The following is a 17,964-nucleotide window of genomic DNA, read 5'->3' as shown; positions in this document are numbered from 1 at the left end:
GACCTGGCCTTGCCACCCTAGCTATCTCTGGTTCTGAGAGCTGCTGTCCAATTAGCCAGTGGGCCAGTATGCTCCGATGGAAACCAAGAGAAGTCCTCACTGGGCTCAACTTTGGTGCCAAGCCAGGGATGGTGCCAGACCCTAGTGGGTCTATTTCTACAGCACCCTCCTCTTGGCTTCTCAAGCCCATAGCTAGTGGGGTGCTACGGACCTAAAAGCCAGTTCAGCTGCTCTGCTCTGAACTCATCAGGAGAGCTAGTGAAGCAGGGTCCCAATCATTGGAGGCAAATGCTTATTGGAGGAAGCCTAGGGAATCCGCCACCAGATCAGAGCCATGTATTGTCCCCAACCCTGATACCTGCTAGAGGGTACATATATCCTGCCCAAGACCCTGGGTACACATGTGTTTGGAATGCAGGGCTGGGAGGCTGTCACATCTGTGAAGAAAGTGCTTCATGGTCTGACTGACCTGTGTGTCACCTGACCTGTGGCATGTACCAGTTTTCCCGTGAAACCTGCTCAGAGGAGCTAATGTCACTGTGCTACTAAATGGCACAACTAAAGGTCTCTACTCAGCCCAGTCTCACACCACACCCATGAGCTGTCCCAGGGCAGCAGGTGTGCAGAAAGGAGCTGTCTGGGTGTGGCCCCAGAGAAGAGCTGAAGCCCAGGCAGGGCTCACTGTAACTTAAAGACTGTGACAATAATTTCAAGTCCAAGATACATCCTTTCTCCTGGGGTCACTACTAGTCAGAAGTCCTAATTGTTAAGATCCTACCCTCCCCCACCATGTGAGGACCATGGTGACCTCCCATTCCCCCTCACCCACAGGGTGTGGCTGTGCACCTTGGCATAACCTGCCAGGAAAGGAAACCACCTGCTTCAGGGCAGCCTGTGCTCACTGCAAGGCGTCTGGCCACCTGTACACACTGAAGCAGACAGCACAAGCGATGCTGACCGTGAAACCGCTGTGAAGGGCAGATACTCCCCAGCCCTTAAGACTGTTCTGTGGAAGAACACCTGGTCAGGGCTAGCCTATACCAGGCAGGGAGAGTGTCTGACGGGAACACAGGCATGTTTATTCTGGGTGACAGACTGCAGTGGCATAGGCACCAGAGGCTGGCAAGCCCCTGTGGCAGGTATTGAGGCCATTCAAACCCTCACTTTCGGGGCTAGAGGGAACTGAGTATCCTGGAAATGGTTATGGCTTCAGGGCCTTACCACATCCCTGTCCCAAAGGGCCACCCGGGCCCCAGCTGTCCCAGCCCCCCCCACCCCCCATGAGCTCAGTTAATGTGTACTCAGTCTCCAGAGTTTCAGATTTTATTTTAAAACAATAGTAAACAATTTCATTTATTTTCTTAAACCACCTCACACTTGGCTTGTCTCAGGCAAAAAGTAAAAAATAAAAATCCTAGGGGAAGGAGAGGGAATGTGACTGACCTCCCTCCCCAGAAACCAGCCCTGGCCCTGGCATCTCGGGCTCGGACACAGCCTTTAACAAACACGAAAGGAAAGCACCAAAAACTTGTGCTTCAGCAGCAGGTTAGGAACCTCCAAAAGGAAAGGGGAGGGGGGAGTTAAACACAGTCCCCAGGGGCTGCTTCAGTTCTGGGAGCATCTCCACAACCGTGGCAGGGCAACTCAGAGAGAGGCCCAAAGAGGGACCCCTTGCAGCTGGGCAGGTGGGGATCAGAGAGCCCACACCCAGGCAGCCTCCAGGGTCAACCCACGCAGGTTTCTGGCCTCCAGAGCAGGCCAGAAGGACAGGGAGAAATCCAGAGCACACAGGGCAGCTGATGGGGGAGGGTGTCAGCACGGCCATACTGCCAGAATCCTAGCTCCTGGTTCCTGTTTTGTTCAAGTGGGAATGAAGACAGATGCTACTGGACGGCCAGACAGAAGGAGCTGTAAACGCTTGGGTGTGCTTACCCATATGTGCAGGCTCTCTTGTCAGGAAGGGATTACTGTCTTGGGGACAGAGGACCAGAGAAAGCCCTTGTGAAGTTGGGTTGATGTAGGGAAGAACACAATGACAGCAGCCGACAGCCGGGTGCTCACTCTGGGCCCTGCCCCCAGACAAGGAAACACTGACAAGGTTCTGGAATGGCAATGGTGGCAGGGAGAGCAGAGGATGCTCACTCATGGGCTCCAGGCCCCAGGGCCCCACTCAGGTCCAACAGGAGGCAGGCTGTCCAACCTGTGGCTCAGGACACCGCCTGGGAGCTGACCTGAGCCCCTTTGTACACAGGGCAGCCACTGCAGAGCAGCCTCTTCAGCCCAGACTCCATAATCCCAAAAAATAAATAGTGTGCACTCCGCCACCTGGAGCTCCTGTCTCAAGACCAGAGGGCCGAGCCCCCGTGCTCTAGCCAACCCAGGCCCATGCCAAGAGCACTCTCCACCCAGTCAGGAGCGGACAGCAGCAGAGCCAGGGTCTCTGGCCGTGTGGCCCACAGAGAGCAGGCCCTCCCAGGGTCCTCGCTGAGGGCCTGACTCAGCCCTTTGGTCTACCATGTCCATTAAAATTAAAGTAAGAAAGAAAAAGGCTCCACTTGGTGACTTGGGTCTGTAGCGGTCTCTGCTTCACCCCTCCGTCCATCATGTCCGTCCGTCATGCAAGGCATGGTACAGGCCAGATTCGGAGGCTTGACCCAGCCACACCCACCAGTCACTGCAATTTTGTTCCCAGCTTGCGTTGTCTGTTCCTGCAAAATGGAGCTGGCTTAGATGTGGGGATGCCTGGTATTGAGTGGCAAGCCCCACAGCTATTCTCTCTCCCTGCTCAGTCTCAATGAGACAGGCCAATGCCCAACCATACCCACCCTGGCCAGGGCCAGGCCAATCAGAGCTCCTGCCATGGGCTGGAACCTGAAGAGGGCCAGCATTAGGTTGGGCTGTAGCGCGATGGCCCAGGTTTGGAACTCAGGAATTGAGTAAGGGGATGGCAAGATAGGGCTGGGTCAAGACGAGAAAGGCCAGTGATATTTGTCTGGGTCTACTTGTGGGGAGTTCTGCTGCTACCCCCAAAGCAGCTACAAAAAGGTGGCATACTCTTCTGGAGGTGGATATGCAAGCAGAGGAAGGTATACTCAAGGGGGCTGCCTGGGAGGAAGCATCTACTTGGAGGGACACAGGAAGAATCACCACTGTGCTCTAGAGGGGCTAGCTGAGGCTCAGAAGTAACAGTGCTCATGTAAGGTACCTGCACAACTAGAAAGTTAACTGTGGCCCACAGGGCCCTGGTGTGATGTGGCCCCGGTCCTTCCATCCTCACGGATCCCTGCTACTTTGACCACCAGGAGGGTGGGAACATGGCTGTCTCACTGTGCTCAGCCCCTGCACATAGCCTGACACGGAGCAGGTGCTAGGGAGAGCGGAGGATGAAGGCAGGTAGTAGCTGCCTGAGCAGGGCCGGGCAGGGCTGGTTACTCTGGAGCCAGGTGGGGAGCTGAGCCTGAGGCATCTGGGGCCTTTCTGTCACTAATGGGATTGCTCTGCCCTAACCCTCAAATCTCCTTTCCTCATGGATCCCAGGCTTTGCCCTCAAGCTCATTAGGATAATGCGGACCTTGATGTCCTAACACTTCTCCTAGCTGCCAGACACCCACACTGCCCGCACTGCCCAGTGGCATCCTCTGGAGCCTGACCTGCCTCAGCTCTGCTCAGAGTTTAGGGAGCAGCTGGCCTCCCCAACCCTTGAAGAGCTCCACCCCAGACTGGGGAAGAGTTAAGTAGAAGAGGATGAGTCAGGAGACACCGAAGTCCAGCTTTGCCCTGACTTGTACTCAGCTTCGAGATGGCCCAGTGTACCTCAGCCTACCCAGCTAACAGAAAGCTAGAGAATTCTAGGACGGCCATACTCGTGTGCCCTGAAAACCCCAAGGCCCAGCTCTGTATCTGTGCTGTGGAGGGTGAGCGCTCACATTGGGCGAGCGTAGCCAACTCTCCCACCCACTCACAGACAGAGCCCAGGCAAGGGACTCCCTTCTCTCTGGGCCTCACTTTTTCCATCTGAAAAAATGGAGCATAGAGGAATTCTGGGTCAGAATGGAAGCAAGTATCTAGCTTTGGAGGAACCTTCCAAATGGAGGACAGTGTGGAGTGACTACTGTCCCCTGAACTCACCTGGCTTCTGCCCTGGTTACTGTGTACTCAAACCAGAGCACATTGGGAATGAGGCTCGTGTCCCGGATGAGTAAAAACTCGGAGATGGGCCTGGAGAGACAGATACCCAAAAGCCAGGGCCATGGTGAGGGCATAAGCCTACCACCAAGCCAGATATCCCAACAGTTCCTGGAGCCCTCCAGCCTCCTCCACTGCTCCATGAGACTCTTGCTGCCTCCTGAGTCTCTAAGTGCAGAAGCAAGGACAGATGATGGCACTCTGGCTGCTGAGCCTGAGAGGCCCAGAAGCCCCTGGGGGAGGCGACAGCAGGAGAGTGGGTGCTACAGCTCATGCCACCAGAGGTCCAGGCACTGGGCCATCCTGGACACCAGGCTCTCCAAAGATGGTCACACCTGCAGGAGGGGCAGGGACAAGGTGCTGGGAAGGGATGGGGAATTGGTTACCAGGCTGCTATCCTGGGGAACAGTGGGGTGAGAACTTCTTGGGTGAAGATGAACCAAGCGATGGCCATGAGGCTTCCAGCAATACCCCCATAGAGTACCTGGCTCCAGGTGTGGTACAGAAGATAGACCCTATGACAAGGCCAGAGGGAAATTCATGAGAACCAATCAGGGATGGGCTTGCACAATCCCCCTGCCCGAGGGCCAGTTCCTCGGCCCCTGGGTGTGCAGATGTGAAGACTCAAAAGGAAGAGGCACTTCCAGAGGGCAGCAGGGACGCAGGAGCAGCCCGTGCTCCTCCTGCCTCCTTCCTGGCCAGTTCTTAAACTGGAGTCTGTCTGCAAGCGTGCACCCCTCCTACCCCCACCCTACCTGGAAGCTGGAACAAATGGCTAATACAAGAAGCTGCTGTTGTGATCGTGGGCTTACCCTGCTGTTAGTCAGGGCAGCCGAAGCCTCTGGGCCCGAGGGCCACAGAGACTGTTCAAAAGAGACCAAAATCCTAGCAGGACCCCAGTGGGCAGGCTGCAAGATGGGGCTCCTCCCTTCATACCTGCTATAGGAGACGAGAAAGGCTGCAGTGAGGAGCCCCAGGGAGAGCAGGTGCCTCCACAGCAAGTCCAAGAACCTGGCGTTATTTGTCTGGTGCATTCTGGAAAAAGAGGTACATCAGACAGCCTCAGCCCACAGCCTGAACAAGGGCAACCCAACAGCCCCTGGGCAGGGGTAGGAGTGGGGGCAAGAAGCTCACCTTAAATACAGGAACAGGAAGGAATAGACAGAGAAGAACCACATAAACTGGGAGTGGCTGGAGGGCATCCCGTACTTAGTGCCCACTGCTGTGTGTGGGCCTGGAGGAGAAGAAAAGAACAGGGCATCATGGGAGGACATGGGCTTCCTCATAATGTCCAACGTGAAGCCCTGGGTCCTCGAAGTCCCAGCCCTACCTCCACAGGGCCGAGGCTCCTGGATGACGTGTTTGATCAGCCAGTTAACGCCTTCATTGAGTCCCAGGCCCCCGAGGAATGAAATCTGCTGGGAAAAATGGGCACTCAGTCGGGCCTCTGCATATCTTCTGGCTGCCACCCAATCCCCATGATAATGGCCTCTGACTGGACAGCCCAAACCATGAGTAAACAGTCTGGACCCAACTAGGAGACCCTATAACCTTTGCAGACCAAAAGAGGGTTCTGGGCAAGACTGAAAGAGGGTGGGGCCGGAACTCACCGTGTGTAGCTCCCGCTTGAATATGATGAGGGTCAAAAAACCAACAATAATGAAGATAGGGCTGAGGCTCAGGTAGGCCAGGATGTGGCCAAAGAGATCACCTGTAGAGACAGAGGGACCGGATGAGACAGAGAATGGGTATCAGAAGAGGAGTCAGTTCTCTGAAAGTCAGCAGGGCCTAAATAAAAGAGGAGGTCCCAGAGTGCAGGGCCACAGCCATGGACACCTGGTTGATGGAAGGGGTGCATCACCAACCAGGAGAGCCCACACACCATGAGTTTTGAGAAGGTGCCTCTTTGCCCCCATTTTACAGAAGGAACTAAATCTCAGCATGGCTATGTGCCTTGCTCAAGGAGCATAACCTGAGAGGTGGGACCTGGGTCACCCCAGTCTCTGACCTGGTCTAGAGACCGTACACATCGCTCTGTCAGAGGGGGAGTCTGAACCCCAAGGTCCGACATGCTGCACATATCTGGGCTGCATCTGGGGCTGGGTCTTCTGGAGAAGTCTGTGCTCTTCCAGACACCAGATACAGAGAGAGCCACTCAGGAGACTCCAGTGGGGCCAGCTCAAAGTGGCCACCCACAAAGACAGTAGATTCTCAGAGCCTCGCCGCAGTATTGGTTTTTCCACTCCTGCTAAAGACTGGATGGACCAGGTGAGGACTGCTGGCCTCTCTGAGAGACAGAGGCTGATGCTAAGAGTACAGTCATGGTCCCTTGCTCACAGGCAAGGCTCCAAAGGCCACTCACTGTGGAGGCAAAATGGCTGACTAAGGAACCGTCGTTCACGTCGTTCACTTCCTTTAGCAGTCTGAGCTGCTTGCAGGAACTCAGGTAAGGACTTTACCTCCCTAGACCACCACAGTCTCTCCTGTGTGTGTGTGTGGAGGAGGCATCTTCCCCACAGCTGTGAAGCAGCGATGTAAACATGCCTAGTATCGTCTCTGGCACACGGGGCACTCCACAGTGGGGCTCACAGAGGCTGGGGGAACCCAGTATGGGAAGTGGCCCATAGCAGCCTGGCCTTATACAAGCAGGCAGGTTCCCACAGAGGACAGAGAGAAGATTCCAGGCCTTAAGAGATAGATGCACATATTCCTTACCTGACTTAGAGTTGGCCAGTAATCCAGGTTCAAAGGCTCATGTTGCCATGGTCCCACTAGGGAATACTAGGGAAGTGCCCACCCTTCTCTGAGCCCATGTCTCCCCAGGCCTGAGGTTCAGACACTCACAACTCAAATGGTAATGGCTGGGCCATGAGAACAGGGCATGGCAAGGGCCCCTGAACCTCTGACCAAATCCTCAGGTTGCCTTACAGCAAGCAAGACCTTCGGGCTCCCCTGTACCCACTGCTAGGGACCCTGGCCTCAGCTCTCTCTGATCCACACCCCTCCCCTGTCCTCGGGAAGCGTTTTCTTAGGCCCCGTCTACTGGGCTCTGCACAGTCCTGGCCCATTTCCCCCCAGCCTCTGCTCCAGTTGCGGGGACGGAACTCCAGGTCCCCGAGCACACTGTGCTGTCCTACTTCTGCACCCATGCACACGTGGGCTCCTCCACCTGGGCTGTGGCCTAGGGGAACTCAACAAACCAAGCAAAGACCCAGCACAGCCCCAGATCCCACAAAGCCCTCAGCCTGAGGCAGGCCTGCGACTGGGCTCATGAGCCCACTAGTTAGGATTGGTAGCTGTGGGGTGGATGCCTCCCTCTGCACGCTTATACTTAGGTCTCATGAGGGTAGTGACCACATCTCTGCACCCACTATCCTCTGAGTGGAGCAATGTCTGACACCCCACGGGGATCAGACACCACATTAAACAGGTAAAGGGAGCGTGTTCAGTATATAGAGGGATGGGTATGTAGAGCAGGGGTTCCCAGGGGTGTCCGGGGGCTGGACTTCAACAGATGCGCCAGGCTCAACCAGGGGTATCACACAAGTCCTGCACATGGCATGGTGTTCCCATTGGCAGCTGCCTTCTCACCTGTAAGGTCATGAGCCCTCCAAGAAGCTACTCTGAAGCCAGGGAGGGAAAGTCAGGAAGGTGTGGAGGCCTCAGCCAAGTCTCTCCCCTTCTCCAGGCCTGGTTTCCCTCCTCTAGAGCAGAGACTTTCCACAGAGCAGGAGTGCAAGGCCTTCGCCATTCCAAACCCAGAGCTGGCTCAAGGCCTAGCCCTTGGGAGATGCGAGGCGATGCAGAATGAATGAATGAGTGGATGGATGGATGGTGAACAGGCCTGACCCTGGGTGGAACTGCCACACCTTAAGTATAGCCAGCACACCCAGAGACAAAGTTCTCCCTGCCTGTGGCCCTGTGCTCTCCCTTCCCCAACAGTCGGAGGTCGGCAAGGGGCCCCCAGCTGCTCAGCAACCAACATCTATCCAGGGAAGGTGCTACCAAGCTAGATAGCAACTACAGGTAATTTACTGAGTGCTCGCCACAGCGAACAGGCTAGGCCCTGTGCCAGCACCTCTCATTTGAGTCACACGGCATTACAGAAAGGAGACACTGTTCTTGAGCCACTTAGAAGATGAGGTGACCGTTGTGGTGGTGCCTCCGCCCCCCACCCCCCCGAGGGAAACGTCTCAGCCAAGGCCTAAGCTCTGTACCACTCTCTACGGAGCCGGAACTTCAGAACCGTGGCTAATGGACCTTCCCACCAGAGAGGCGGGCACTCCCAGAGGCGTGTCGGATGGAAGCTCAGACAAGTCAAGCTCCGGAGGCTCTGTGGCCCCTGGGTGGCTAGCCTCTGCCCCGCTGCTCAGGGCGTGGAGCCAAAAACCCTCCCAAACCTGGCCTAGTTTTGTAGGCTCCCTGAACCAGCGAGCTTTCTCCAGCAAGCAGCCCTCAGCACAGTGAAGGAAACTGGCAACTCCCTGCACGCCCGAGCAGGAGTGCGGCCTCTCAGGCTCAGGAGAGGGCGGGGCACAAGGGACAAGGTCCAGGACCAGATCCTTGCCCGCCCCACCCAGACCTCTGGCCCAGGACAGTCCACTAGCACCCCGGGACCCCGGAGAGCGACTTGGCCGCGCAGCCGCAGAGTGCACAAGCCAGGCGCTCACAATTTCGCCCAGCTCATCGCCGCTTCACTGCGCCTGCGCGGCGCGCGCGCCGGCCGAGCCCCTCCATGGCTCGCTGTTTGACAGTTCCCATCGCGGTCCTCCTGCGCCCGCAGGCCGGCCCACGCGGGCTAGAGCGCCCCGGTCTGAGGCGCCGGCTCCCGGAGATCGTCCTCGGGCCCGGGGCCGCTTCTTACCTGCAGGGTATTCGACGTGGGTGAGGGTCACCGGCAGCCATGAAGCGGGGAGCGAGCACTGTCCGTCCGCTGCCATCTTACCCGGAGACCGGGCTTGGCCAAGCAACCAATGGGGAGCAAGGGGGGCGGTGGTCCTGACCTATCACGCCGGGGAGGCGCCACGCACCCAATCCGAGGCCGATTGCAGGTAGTGGCGCAGCCATTCAGGGTGCAGGCCGTGAGGCTGAGCCGCGCGGCGAATCAGAGAGTGGGTACCCTCGCAGCTTTGCCAGTGTCCAATCCTGGGCGAGCGAAGGTAGTTTTCTAGCCAATCAGGAGAACGGAGGGGTCCATCGCAGGACAGAGTGCAGAACAGCCAATCAAAAGGTAAGCCTGGGTCGGAGTGTGCATAGGACTAGCCAATCAGGCGCTATCTCGGGGGGCGTGTTGTACTTTGGTGGGAGCTTTGGTTCTGCTGGCACCTGCTCCCAGAGTAAAGGCTTTGCGCAACCCTGATCCTGATGGAAAGGGAGCCTCAGCACCACCGGGTCTGAATCGACCCATTTTGAAAACAAAAATGAGTGTGTCACTGTGAAGCCCAGGCTTATCTTAGCATTGTTTTGCCTCACCATTTCAGTCCATAAACGTAAACTGAGGCCAAAGACCTAGAGCGAAGTTTTTCTGCCTTTTACAGACATACAGGAGGCACAGTTCTGCAAAGGAGCCTTTTTGTTAACTCCTGGGACGGAGCACATACGAGGTGTCTTAGATGGAATGCTACTGGTTCCATCAATTACGCTACGTAGTAAGTAAGGCAACTTGGGAATATTTTTAGTAAGTCCAGATGTTCCATGTACCCTTCTCTGTTTTCCCAAAACATTCTTGAGGAAGCAGCCACACCTCCCACCCACAGTCTAGGCCAGTTATCCTGTCTCCAAGCCTTTACCTAAGCCATTCCTCTACTTGGGATGGGCACACACACTCCTGCCCCATTTCCTGGCTCAATCTGGCTTGTCAGTTCATACTTACAGGTTCCCAAGGTAAAGAGAAGCCAGAAGATCTCTGTGAATTTGAGACTACTGTGGACTGCCTCAAAAAACAAACAAACAAAAAACCAGAGGGAGTCTCCAGTGCTCTCCAACAGTTGAACCGGCTTTGCCTGCCTCATCTCTGGCTGCATTACACGACACGGTAATTATTTTCTCGTCTGTCTGCCAGAAGACAACGGTTCCCTGACCTGAGCATCTCAGCACGTTCAATAAAAAGGCAGGTTCCTGGATCTGTCTGGGGCCTTGGTCAACCCAGTAGATCTGGGTTGGAGGCCTTGGCCTCCATGGTCTATGTTCTTGGGTTTCTGATACAAGTGATTGCAACTCCACCTGAAAAAAAAATAGGCAACGTACATCCAAAACCTGGCCCAACCCAGACAGACCTGTTGTGTATTTGATAAATGTCATAGTACGAGTACCTGATAGATGACCTAGAAAAAATATTCAATAAATAAGATGGTACTTGGGAGGTGGAGTGGGAATAAAGCAAAGCGGTCATTAGCTAGAGTGCTATAGTTTGGCAGACTGCAGAAGCCAGGCCCGAGGTTAGTCTGAGTAGGCTGGGGACTTGTTGGGGACCCAGAATCCAGCCTGAGATCAGGAAACCCCTGCCCCCAGCTGTTTCAGCTTCCCCTCCACCTCCACAGCCCAGCCTGAACTTGTCTGGGTCAGCTGGCCTCACCTCTTTGTCACCTGCCCTTAGCGCTCTCAGGCGCTGCCATTTTTAGCCTCTGAGAGAAAGAGGTGTGAAGAATGGCCATGGGCTTCCTAGAATAGTTCTCTGAGACAGGGCAGCCGTGGGCGATCAGGCTGCCTAGCCCCTCATCCACAGGCCCACAGAGGCAGCCGCTGACACACAGGGAGAGCAGTCCTGAGGAAGTGACGAGTGAGGAACTGAAGAAGTGTGAAGAAGTATGGGGTGAGTTTCTGGCAGAAGAGAGCACATATCATTGTCTTGTGGCCCAGCCTGGCTGTGCAGAAGAACCAGGATGCTGGGGGAGGTAAGCTGGACCCCTGAGGCGCTGAGGGCTGGCATGGTGCTGAAGATAGGGAACTCTAGGTAAGTTGCTTTGCTTTTTTTTCTTCCTTCCTTCCTTTTTAAAGGCAGGGTCTTTACTATGTAATCTTGGCTGGCCTAGAACTCAAACTCATTATGTAGATGATATGTAGGCTGATCTTGAACTCGGAGACCTGCCTGCCTCTGCCTCTCAAGTGTTGAAGCTAAAGGTATGTGCCACCACACCCAGCTTGCTTTTGCTAATTTTTTAAAATATTTTATTTATTACGTATACAATATTCTATCTGTGTGTATGTCTGCAGGCCAGAAGAGGGCACTAGACCTCATTACAGATGGTTGTGAGCCACCATGTGGTTGCTGGGCATTGAACTCAGGACCTTTGGAAGAGCAGGCAATACTCTTAACCACTGAGCCATCTCTCCAGCCCCAATTTTGCTGATCTTAAAATTTATTTATTTATTTATTTATTTATTTATTTATTATGTGTGCAACAGTCCTTCCATATGTGCCCGCAAGCCAGAAGGGGGCGCCAGGTCTCATTATAGATGGCTGTGAACCACCATGTGGTTTGTGGTTGCTGGGAATTGAACTTAGGACCTCTGGAAGAACAGTCAGTGCTCTTAACCACTGAGCATCTCTCCAGTGTAGATGGAACAGCGGTGCTGCATCCCGCCACCCAGCTAGCTTTACACCCAAAATAATTACATGGAATTTGTATTCTTTTAAACACTGCCTGGCCCATTAGTTTCAGCCTCTCGTTGGCTAATTCTCACACCTTGCTTTAACCCATATGTAGTAATCTGTGTAGCACCACGAGGTGGTCGCTTACCAAGAGAGATCTTAACCTGCGTCTGTCTTGGAGAGGAGAAGCATGGTGACTATGGCGACGCCTGAAGCGTCTGCCTTCTCTCTCCCAGAATTCTGTTCTGTCTACTCCGCCTACCTAATTTTCTGTCCTATTAAAGGGCCAAGGCAGTTTCTTTATTAACCAATGAAAGTAACACATACACAGATGACTCTCCTTCATCACTCCAGCCCTTTTACTAATTTTTAAAGGATTTATTTATATATTATGTATACAGTGTATTCCTGCACACCAGAAGAGGGCACCAGATCCCATTAGAGATGTTTGTGAGCCACCATGTGGTTACTGGGAACTCAGGATCTCTCTGGAAGAACAGCCAGTGCTCTTACCCTCTAAGCCATCTCTCCAGCCCCTACTTTTGCTAATTTTTTATGAAAGTATTTAACTGGTTGGCATGTCCTAAAAGTATAGTGCCTGAGAGGCAGAGGAAGGAGGATGGAATTCCAGGCCATGCTGCATAGAAAGGTCCAAGTAGACTTGATCTACAGAGTGAGACTTTGTCTCAAAAAAAGAAAGGATGGTCAGATGGAGCATCCTGTAATCCCAGAAGGCAGGAGGAGTTCAAGGTCATTCTCAGGCCACATAGTGAGGTCTTGGGATACATGAGAATCTGCCTCAAAAACAGAAGGAAAAAAATACAAACTGAAATCTAACTTGTGTGTCAATGTGACTTTGATGCTAGGCCTGGTGGTATACACTCATAATCCCTTCACCTGGGAAGCTAAAGCAGGAGGAGTCGGAGTGCAAAATCAGCCATATATATGAGCATATATGACATTCTTACAGAAAGTTTCAGAAACCAGATGGATATAGGTTATTGTGTTTCAGAAACTAACATAATTGTGTAAGAATCCCCCAGATATCTTGGCAGTGGGGGTGCACACCTTAGTCCCAGCACTTGGCAGGCAGAGGTAGGTGGATCTCTGGGATCTCTGTGAGTTCGAGGCTAGCCTGCTCTACAAAGCAAGTTCCAGGACAACCAAGGCTACACAGAGAAACTATATCACACACACACACACACAAACAAAAGGTTCCCTCAGAGAAGGATGGCCTGTGCAGTCACTCTGGGTGACATTTAATGCTACACATGTGGCATGCTTGGGTTTGCACCTGCTGGAAGAAGTGTGGGACCAGGGCAGCCATCTCAAGCGTGGGCTGAGCTAAAGTTCACATATGGGTCTAGAGAGTTCAGTAAACCCACTGGTATCTTTGGTGTGCCTGAGTGTGTTGCTGAGACACTGCCGGGTTCCCTGACATGGCAGAGGTGACAAGGTTAGACCAGCTATAGATGAGGGGCTCTGCCTCCCACTTCTCCCTCTGAGAAGAGAGTTAGACCAATGGCATCTGAAATCCTTCTGATCATCCCATAAGATGCTTCTCCTGAACTTGAGAGATGGTTCAGTGGTTAAGAACACTGGCTGCTCTTCCAGAGGTCCTGAGTTCAGTTCCGAACAATCACATGGGGGCTCACAACCATCTATAATGAGATCTGGTGTCCTCTTCTGGCCTGCAGGCATACATGCACTCAGAACACTGTATACATGATAAATATAGAAAAAAATGCTCTCCCTTAGTCCCTTGTGCCAGTCACAGCAACCCTAAGAGACAACGCTTGTTTTGTTCATTCTTATTTTATATGTATGGTGTTTTGCCTGTGTGTGTGTCTATATACTGTGTGCATGCAATGCCTGTGGAGACCAGAAGAAGGCATCAGATTTTCCCTGGAACTGTAGTTACAGATCCTTGTGAGTTGCCGATGAATACTGGGAATCAAATCCAGGTCCTCTGGGAAAGCAGCTCTCAACTACTGGACCATCCCTCCAGTTGTTTCTGTTTGTTTGTTGACCAGGTCTCATGTAGTCCAGGCTGGTCTTGAACTCACTTAAACTCAGGGTGGCTTTGAAATACTGAGCCTCCTCCACAGTGCTGGAATCACAGGCACGTGCCACCGTGCTTGGCTTGCAAGGCAGATCTTCACGTGTCCAGTTTAGGGATGGAAGCAGGATTCAGTGCATTCCCCCAGCTGTCTGCCACAGGCACGGGGCCACTATGTAGCAGTGTTGTTTTTATATAAAATCTCAAACCTTCAATTTTACCAATAAGAACTTAGGAGCCAGTGGCTAGGGTGAAATCCTGCTGACTCAGAGAGGCAGAGAAAGCACCCAGCTGACCTTCCTCCTCCATGGACATCCCAGAAAAAGGGCCTCTCTCCTACACCATCTCAAACAAAATCCCTCAAACTGAATGTCTCTAGCCGTCCTCCTGACTTCCTCTACTCCCTCCACGTGCTCCACCTCTAGACTGGTGGTTGACTTTATTTAATCCTGTTTACAATATTCAAACACAGAGCTCTTGGATTAAAAGTGTGTCCTAAGGCTGATCCCCACCACAACTAGAAACAGGTTTTCCCAGTAAACAACACAATTTTGGGGTTCACAGTGTGGTCAAACATCCTGCAACAGAGCAATGGGGACTGGTGCCTGACAGGTTCCACCCTGCCTTTTTAGAACCAAAATGCTGCCTGCCTGCCCCAGAGCCCTTTCCAAGGCCAAGAGCCAGGCATCCCTGTAGCCACAGGTCTCAGGACAGAAGCTGTCATCTCTAGCTCATCCTCTGGCGGCAGTAGCAGGGTGGTGACATTGAAATTAGAATGTACGAAGCCAGCTGAGAGCTAGCTGCCCTCAGGATTGGAGGTCATTTATTTTTGGAAATGCTTGAGCCCCTAACAGTGACAGGACAGGAGCCACTCCCCAGGATAAAGAAAGAATGCAGTCAGCTTGGGTGCTGTCCTGGCCCTCAAGGAACTGAATTCCACAGAAGCTGTGGAGCCAGATTGTGAAGTTAAAGACACCAGCTGGGTGTGGTTGGTGCACAGGGAACAAGGGGATGGAGTTCAAAGTCTGTTTGCAGCACAGAGCAAGACCCTGCCTCAGAAAACCAAACCAGGGCCTGGAGAGATGGCCCATGGTTAAGGGTGTGTACTGGTCTTTCAGAGTTTATTAGCACATCAAACAGGTCACAGCAGTCTGTAACTCCAGCTCTAGGGGCATCTGACTCCTCTTTCTTCTGTGGGCACCTGAACTCTCGTGCGTGAGTCAGCACACGCACGCGCGTGCACACACATACACATACACACACACTTTGCAGGATAGTTTTATGTCAACTTGACACAAGCTAAAGTCATCTGAGAGGGGGAACTTTGATTAACAAAATGCTTCCAGGCTGGACCGTGGTGGCACACACCTTTAATCCCAGCACTTGGGAGGCAGAGATAGGTGGATCTCTGTGAGTCTGAGGCCAGCCTGGTCTACAGAGCAAGTTCCAGGACTGCCAGATCGGTTACAAAGAGAAACTGTCTCAAAAAACAAAAGTACACAACCCCCCAAAAGGCCTCCGTAAGATAGGGTTGTAGGCAAACCTGTTGGACATCTTTTTAATTAATAATCAATGTGGGAGGGCCCAGCTCATTGTGGCAGGTGCCATCCCTAGGCTGGTGAACTTGGGTTCTATAAGAAAGCAGGTTAAGCCGGGCGGGGGTGGCACACGCCTTTAATCCCAGCACTAGGGAGGCAGAGGCAGGCGGATCTCTGAGTTCGAGGCCAGCTTGGTCTACAAGAGCTAGTTCCAGGACAGGCTCCAAAGCTACAGAGAAACCCTGTCTCGAAAAACAAAAACAAAAACAAAAACAAAAAAAAAAAAAAAAAAAAAAAAAAAAAACCAAAAAAAAAAAAAAGAAAGCAGGTTAAGCAAACCATGAGGAGCAAGCCAGTAAGCGGCACCCTCCATGGCCTTTGCATCAGCTCCCGCCTCCAGGTTCCTGCCCCGACTTCCTCCAGTGATGGAAGATGTGGAAGTGTTAGCCAAATAAACCTTTTCCTCCCCAAGTTGCTTTGGTCGTGGTGCTTCACCATAGCATTAGAAGTGTGCGCATGCATGCATGCATGCACGCACGCACTTTAAAATAAATCTAGCAAACAACAAACCAGGGAAGTGGGCATAGCTCCACTGGCACAGTACCTGCTCAGCACACATGAGGTCTGGGTCCCCAGTACAAAATGAATTACTCTCAAGAACATTATTCTACCAGAGAAAGCACCAACTGAAAGACCACCTATGACAAGGTCCAATTCTCAGGAACGGTCCAGAAAAAGCAAGGAGAGGAGAGAGCTGGGGGCAGTCCAGAGAGCACACAAGTGACAGAAATGTTCTGAAGTATATCACAGGAGTAACCCTTACTGAAACCCTCAAGAAAATTCATTTATGGGGGACAAAGTACACCCTAACAAGACTGCTTAAACCATTGGCCTTGTTTAAAGCCCTCTTACTTGCCAGCACTGGAGTGACATGTCACAGCTTACACTCTAGAGGGGCTGGAGGGGGCGCAAGCACAGATCCTTCCATTATTTGAGACGACTTCTCAGGCATCCCAGCTGGCCTTAAACTTGCTATGGCACTGAGGATAACCTTGTCCTTATGGCCCTCCTGTTCCCACCTCCACAGCCAGCCCCACACGTGTGCCACCATACCCAGCTTAGGTGGCTCTACCGAGACTGAACCCAGGCTTCCTGTGTGCTCGATTCCACCAGCTGAGCCACATCCCCTGCCCTGTTCTGCTTCTCCCTTTTGAGAGAGGGTCTCATGTAGAGCCAGACAAGCCTACAATTCTGTAGCCCAGGAGTGGCCTTGGACTCCTGATTGTCCTCATCTCTACCTGAGTGCTAGGATTCTAAGTGTGTGCACACTTCACCTGTCCCTTTTTGAGACAGGGTCTCTTGAAGCTCAGGCTGGGCTTGAACTCTGTAGCCAGAGATGGTTTTGCCCTTCTGATCTCCAAGACAAATCTCTCTCCTTTCCCCAGGACTGCAAACTGTGTGACCAGACGCACATCATTTTCAAATAAGGCTAGAGTTATGCCACGCCAGGGCGCCAGTGCGGGCACAACAGCATTGCTGGGCTTTAGGGACAACTGTGAAGCCAACACTCCTATCAGAACACTGCCTTAAAGATCTGCTGGCTGAAGTGCTTACGAAAGTTCATGCCTGAAGCTTGCTCTGTATACCCCGGAGATGAAGCAGAAAGCGAATGTGGACGAATGTTAATGCCAACTAAAGGTGTTAGTTTTGAATGCAGTGCTGGGGGATTGAATTCAAGGTTCTGTGAATGCTGGCCAGGTGCTCTGCCACACACACACCTTCAGTCCTTGAGAAGATCCATTAAGCTGAATTTAGTGGCACAAGATGCAGAGCCAAGCAGATCTCCTCGAGTTCAAGATCAACCTGGTCTACATAGCAAGAACTAGAACATTCAGGGCTACATAGATCCTGTCTCATAAAAAAGTAAAGAAAAAAAAAAGAAAGAAAAATTTCTGGCTACACAGAGACCCTTTCTAAAAAAAGTTCCCTATGTGTATATGTGTACATGTTGTAGAGATGTGAGGCCAAAGGTCAATATTTAATGTCTTCCTTTATCATCAATCTTGATTTGTTTTAAGGCAGGATTGCTCACTGAACCCAGATTTGTGATTCAGCTAAACTGGCTGGTCTTTAAGGCCCTAAGGATCCTCCCGTCTCTACCCCCGTTACAATTATGCTGCCACGGTGCCTGCCTTTTCCGGGTGCTGGGGACTGAATGCCCACAGCTAGCACTTTACCTGCTTGAGCCATCTAGTCCATGCCCAGTCCCCAGTGCTGGCTGGCCTGAACTCACTGTGTAGACCAGGCTGGCCTCAAACCCACAGAGACCCTCCTGCGTCTGCCTGAGTGCTAGGATTAAAAGCATGAGCGATCATCAACTGAGAAAATGCCTCCATAAGACGGGGCTGTAGGTGAGCCGTTAGGGCATTTCTTAGTGATAGATGGGCTTGAAGGGCCCAGCCCATTGTTGGTGGGGCCATCCCGGGGCTGGTAGTTCTTGGTTCCATACAAAGGCAGGCTGAGCAAGCCGGTAAGGAGCATCTAGAGTATCCACCAATGGCCTCTGCATCAGCTCCTGCCTCCAGGTCCCC

General features: G+C 52.6%; 1 protein-coding gene and 1 long non-coding RNA gene across 3 annotated transcripts; one reads left to right on the top strand and one right to left on the bottom strand.

Annotated features, from left to right (window-relative positions):
• Positions 1–1,307: 1,307 nt before the first annotated feature.
• On the bottom strand, positions 1,308–9,255 carry Dolpp1 (dolichyldiphosphatase 1). The gene is made up of 8 exons (XM_038335842.1): positions 9,050–9,255; positions 5,796–5,896; positions 5,516–5,600; positions 5,320–5,419; positions 5,122–5,220; positions 4,572–4,700; positions 4,129–4,218; positions 1,308–2,708 (listed from the first exon to the last, which is right to left on the bottom strand). The coding sequence occupies exons 1-8, from the start codon at positions 9,123–9,125 to the stop codon at positions 2,672–2,674; spliced, it is 717 nt and encodes a 238-aa protein (XP_038191770.1). The 5' UTR covers positions 9,126–9,255; the 3' UTR covers positions 1,308–2,671.
• On the top strand, positions 8,492–17,268 carry LOC119818467. 2 transcript variants are annotated; one of them, XR_005286123.1, is made up of 5 exons: positions 8,492–9,415; positions 9,723–9,833; positions 10,047–10,219; positions 10,910–10,996; positions 16,819–17,268. It is a non-coding gene; the product is annotated as an uncharacterized LOC119818467 (long non-coding RNA). The 2 variants fall into 2 exon arrangements; XR_005286122.1 differs by having other exon boundaries at positions 9,723–10,219.
• The last annotated feature ends 696 nt before the right edge of the window (positions 17,269–17,964 follow it).

Source organism: Arvicola amphibius, chromosome 7 (assembly GCF_903992535.2).
Source record: "Arvicola amphibius chromosome 7, mArvAmp1.2, whole genome shotgun sequence".
Lineage (NCBI taxonomy): Eukaryota > Metazoa > Chordata > Mammalia > Rodentia > Cricetidae > Arvicola > Arvicola amphibius.
This window is presented reverse-complemented; position numbering and strand designations above follow the sequence as displayed.

Bases quoted from the DNA above. Each gene is read 5' to 3' on its own strand.
- Dolpp1 (XM_038335842.1), bottom strand. From the start codon at position 9,125: ATGGCAGCGGACGGACAGTGCTCGCTCCCCGCTTCATGGCTGCCGGTG. The intron at 5,221-5,319 runs GTGAGCTTCTTG...CTCTTTTTCCAG, and splicing joins TTCCTGTTCCTGTATTTAAG to AATGCACCAGACAAATAACG. The intron at 4,701-5,121 runs GTATGAAGGGAG...GCCTTGTCATAG, and splicing joins TTTCTCGTCTCCTATAGCAG to GGTCTATCTTCTGTACCACA.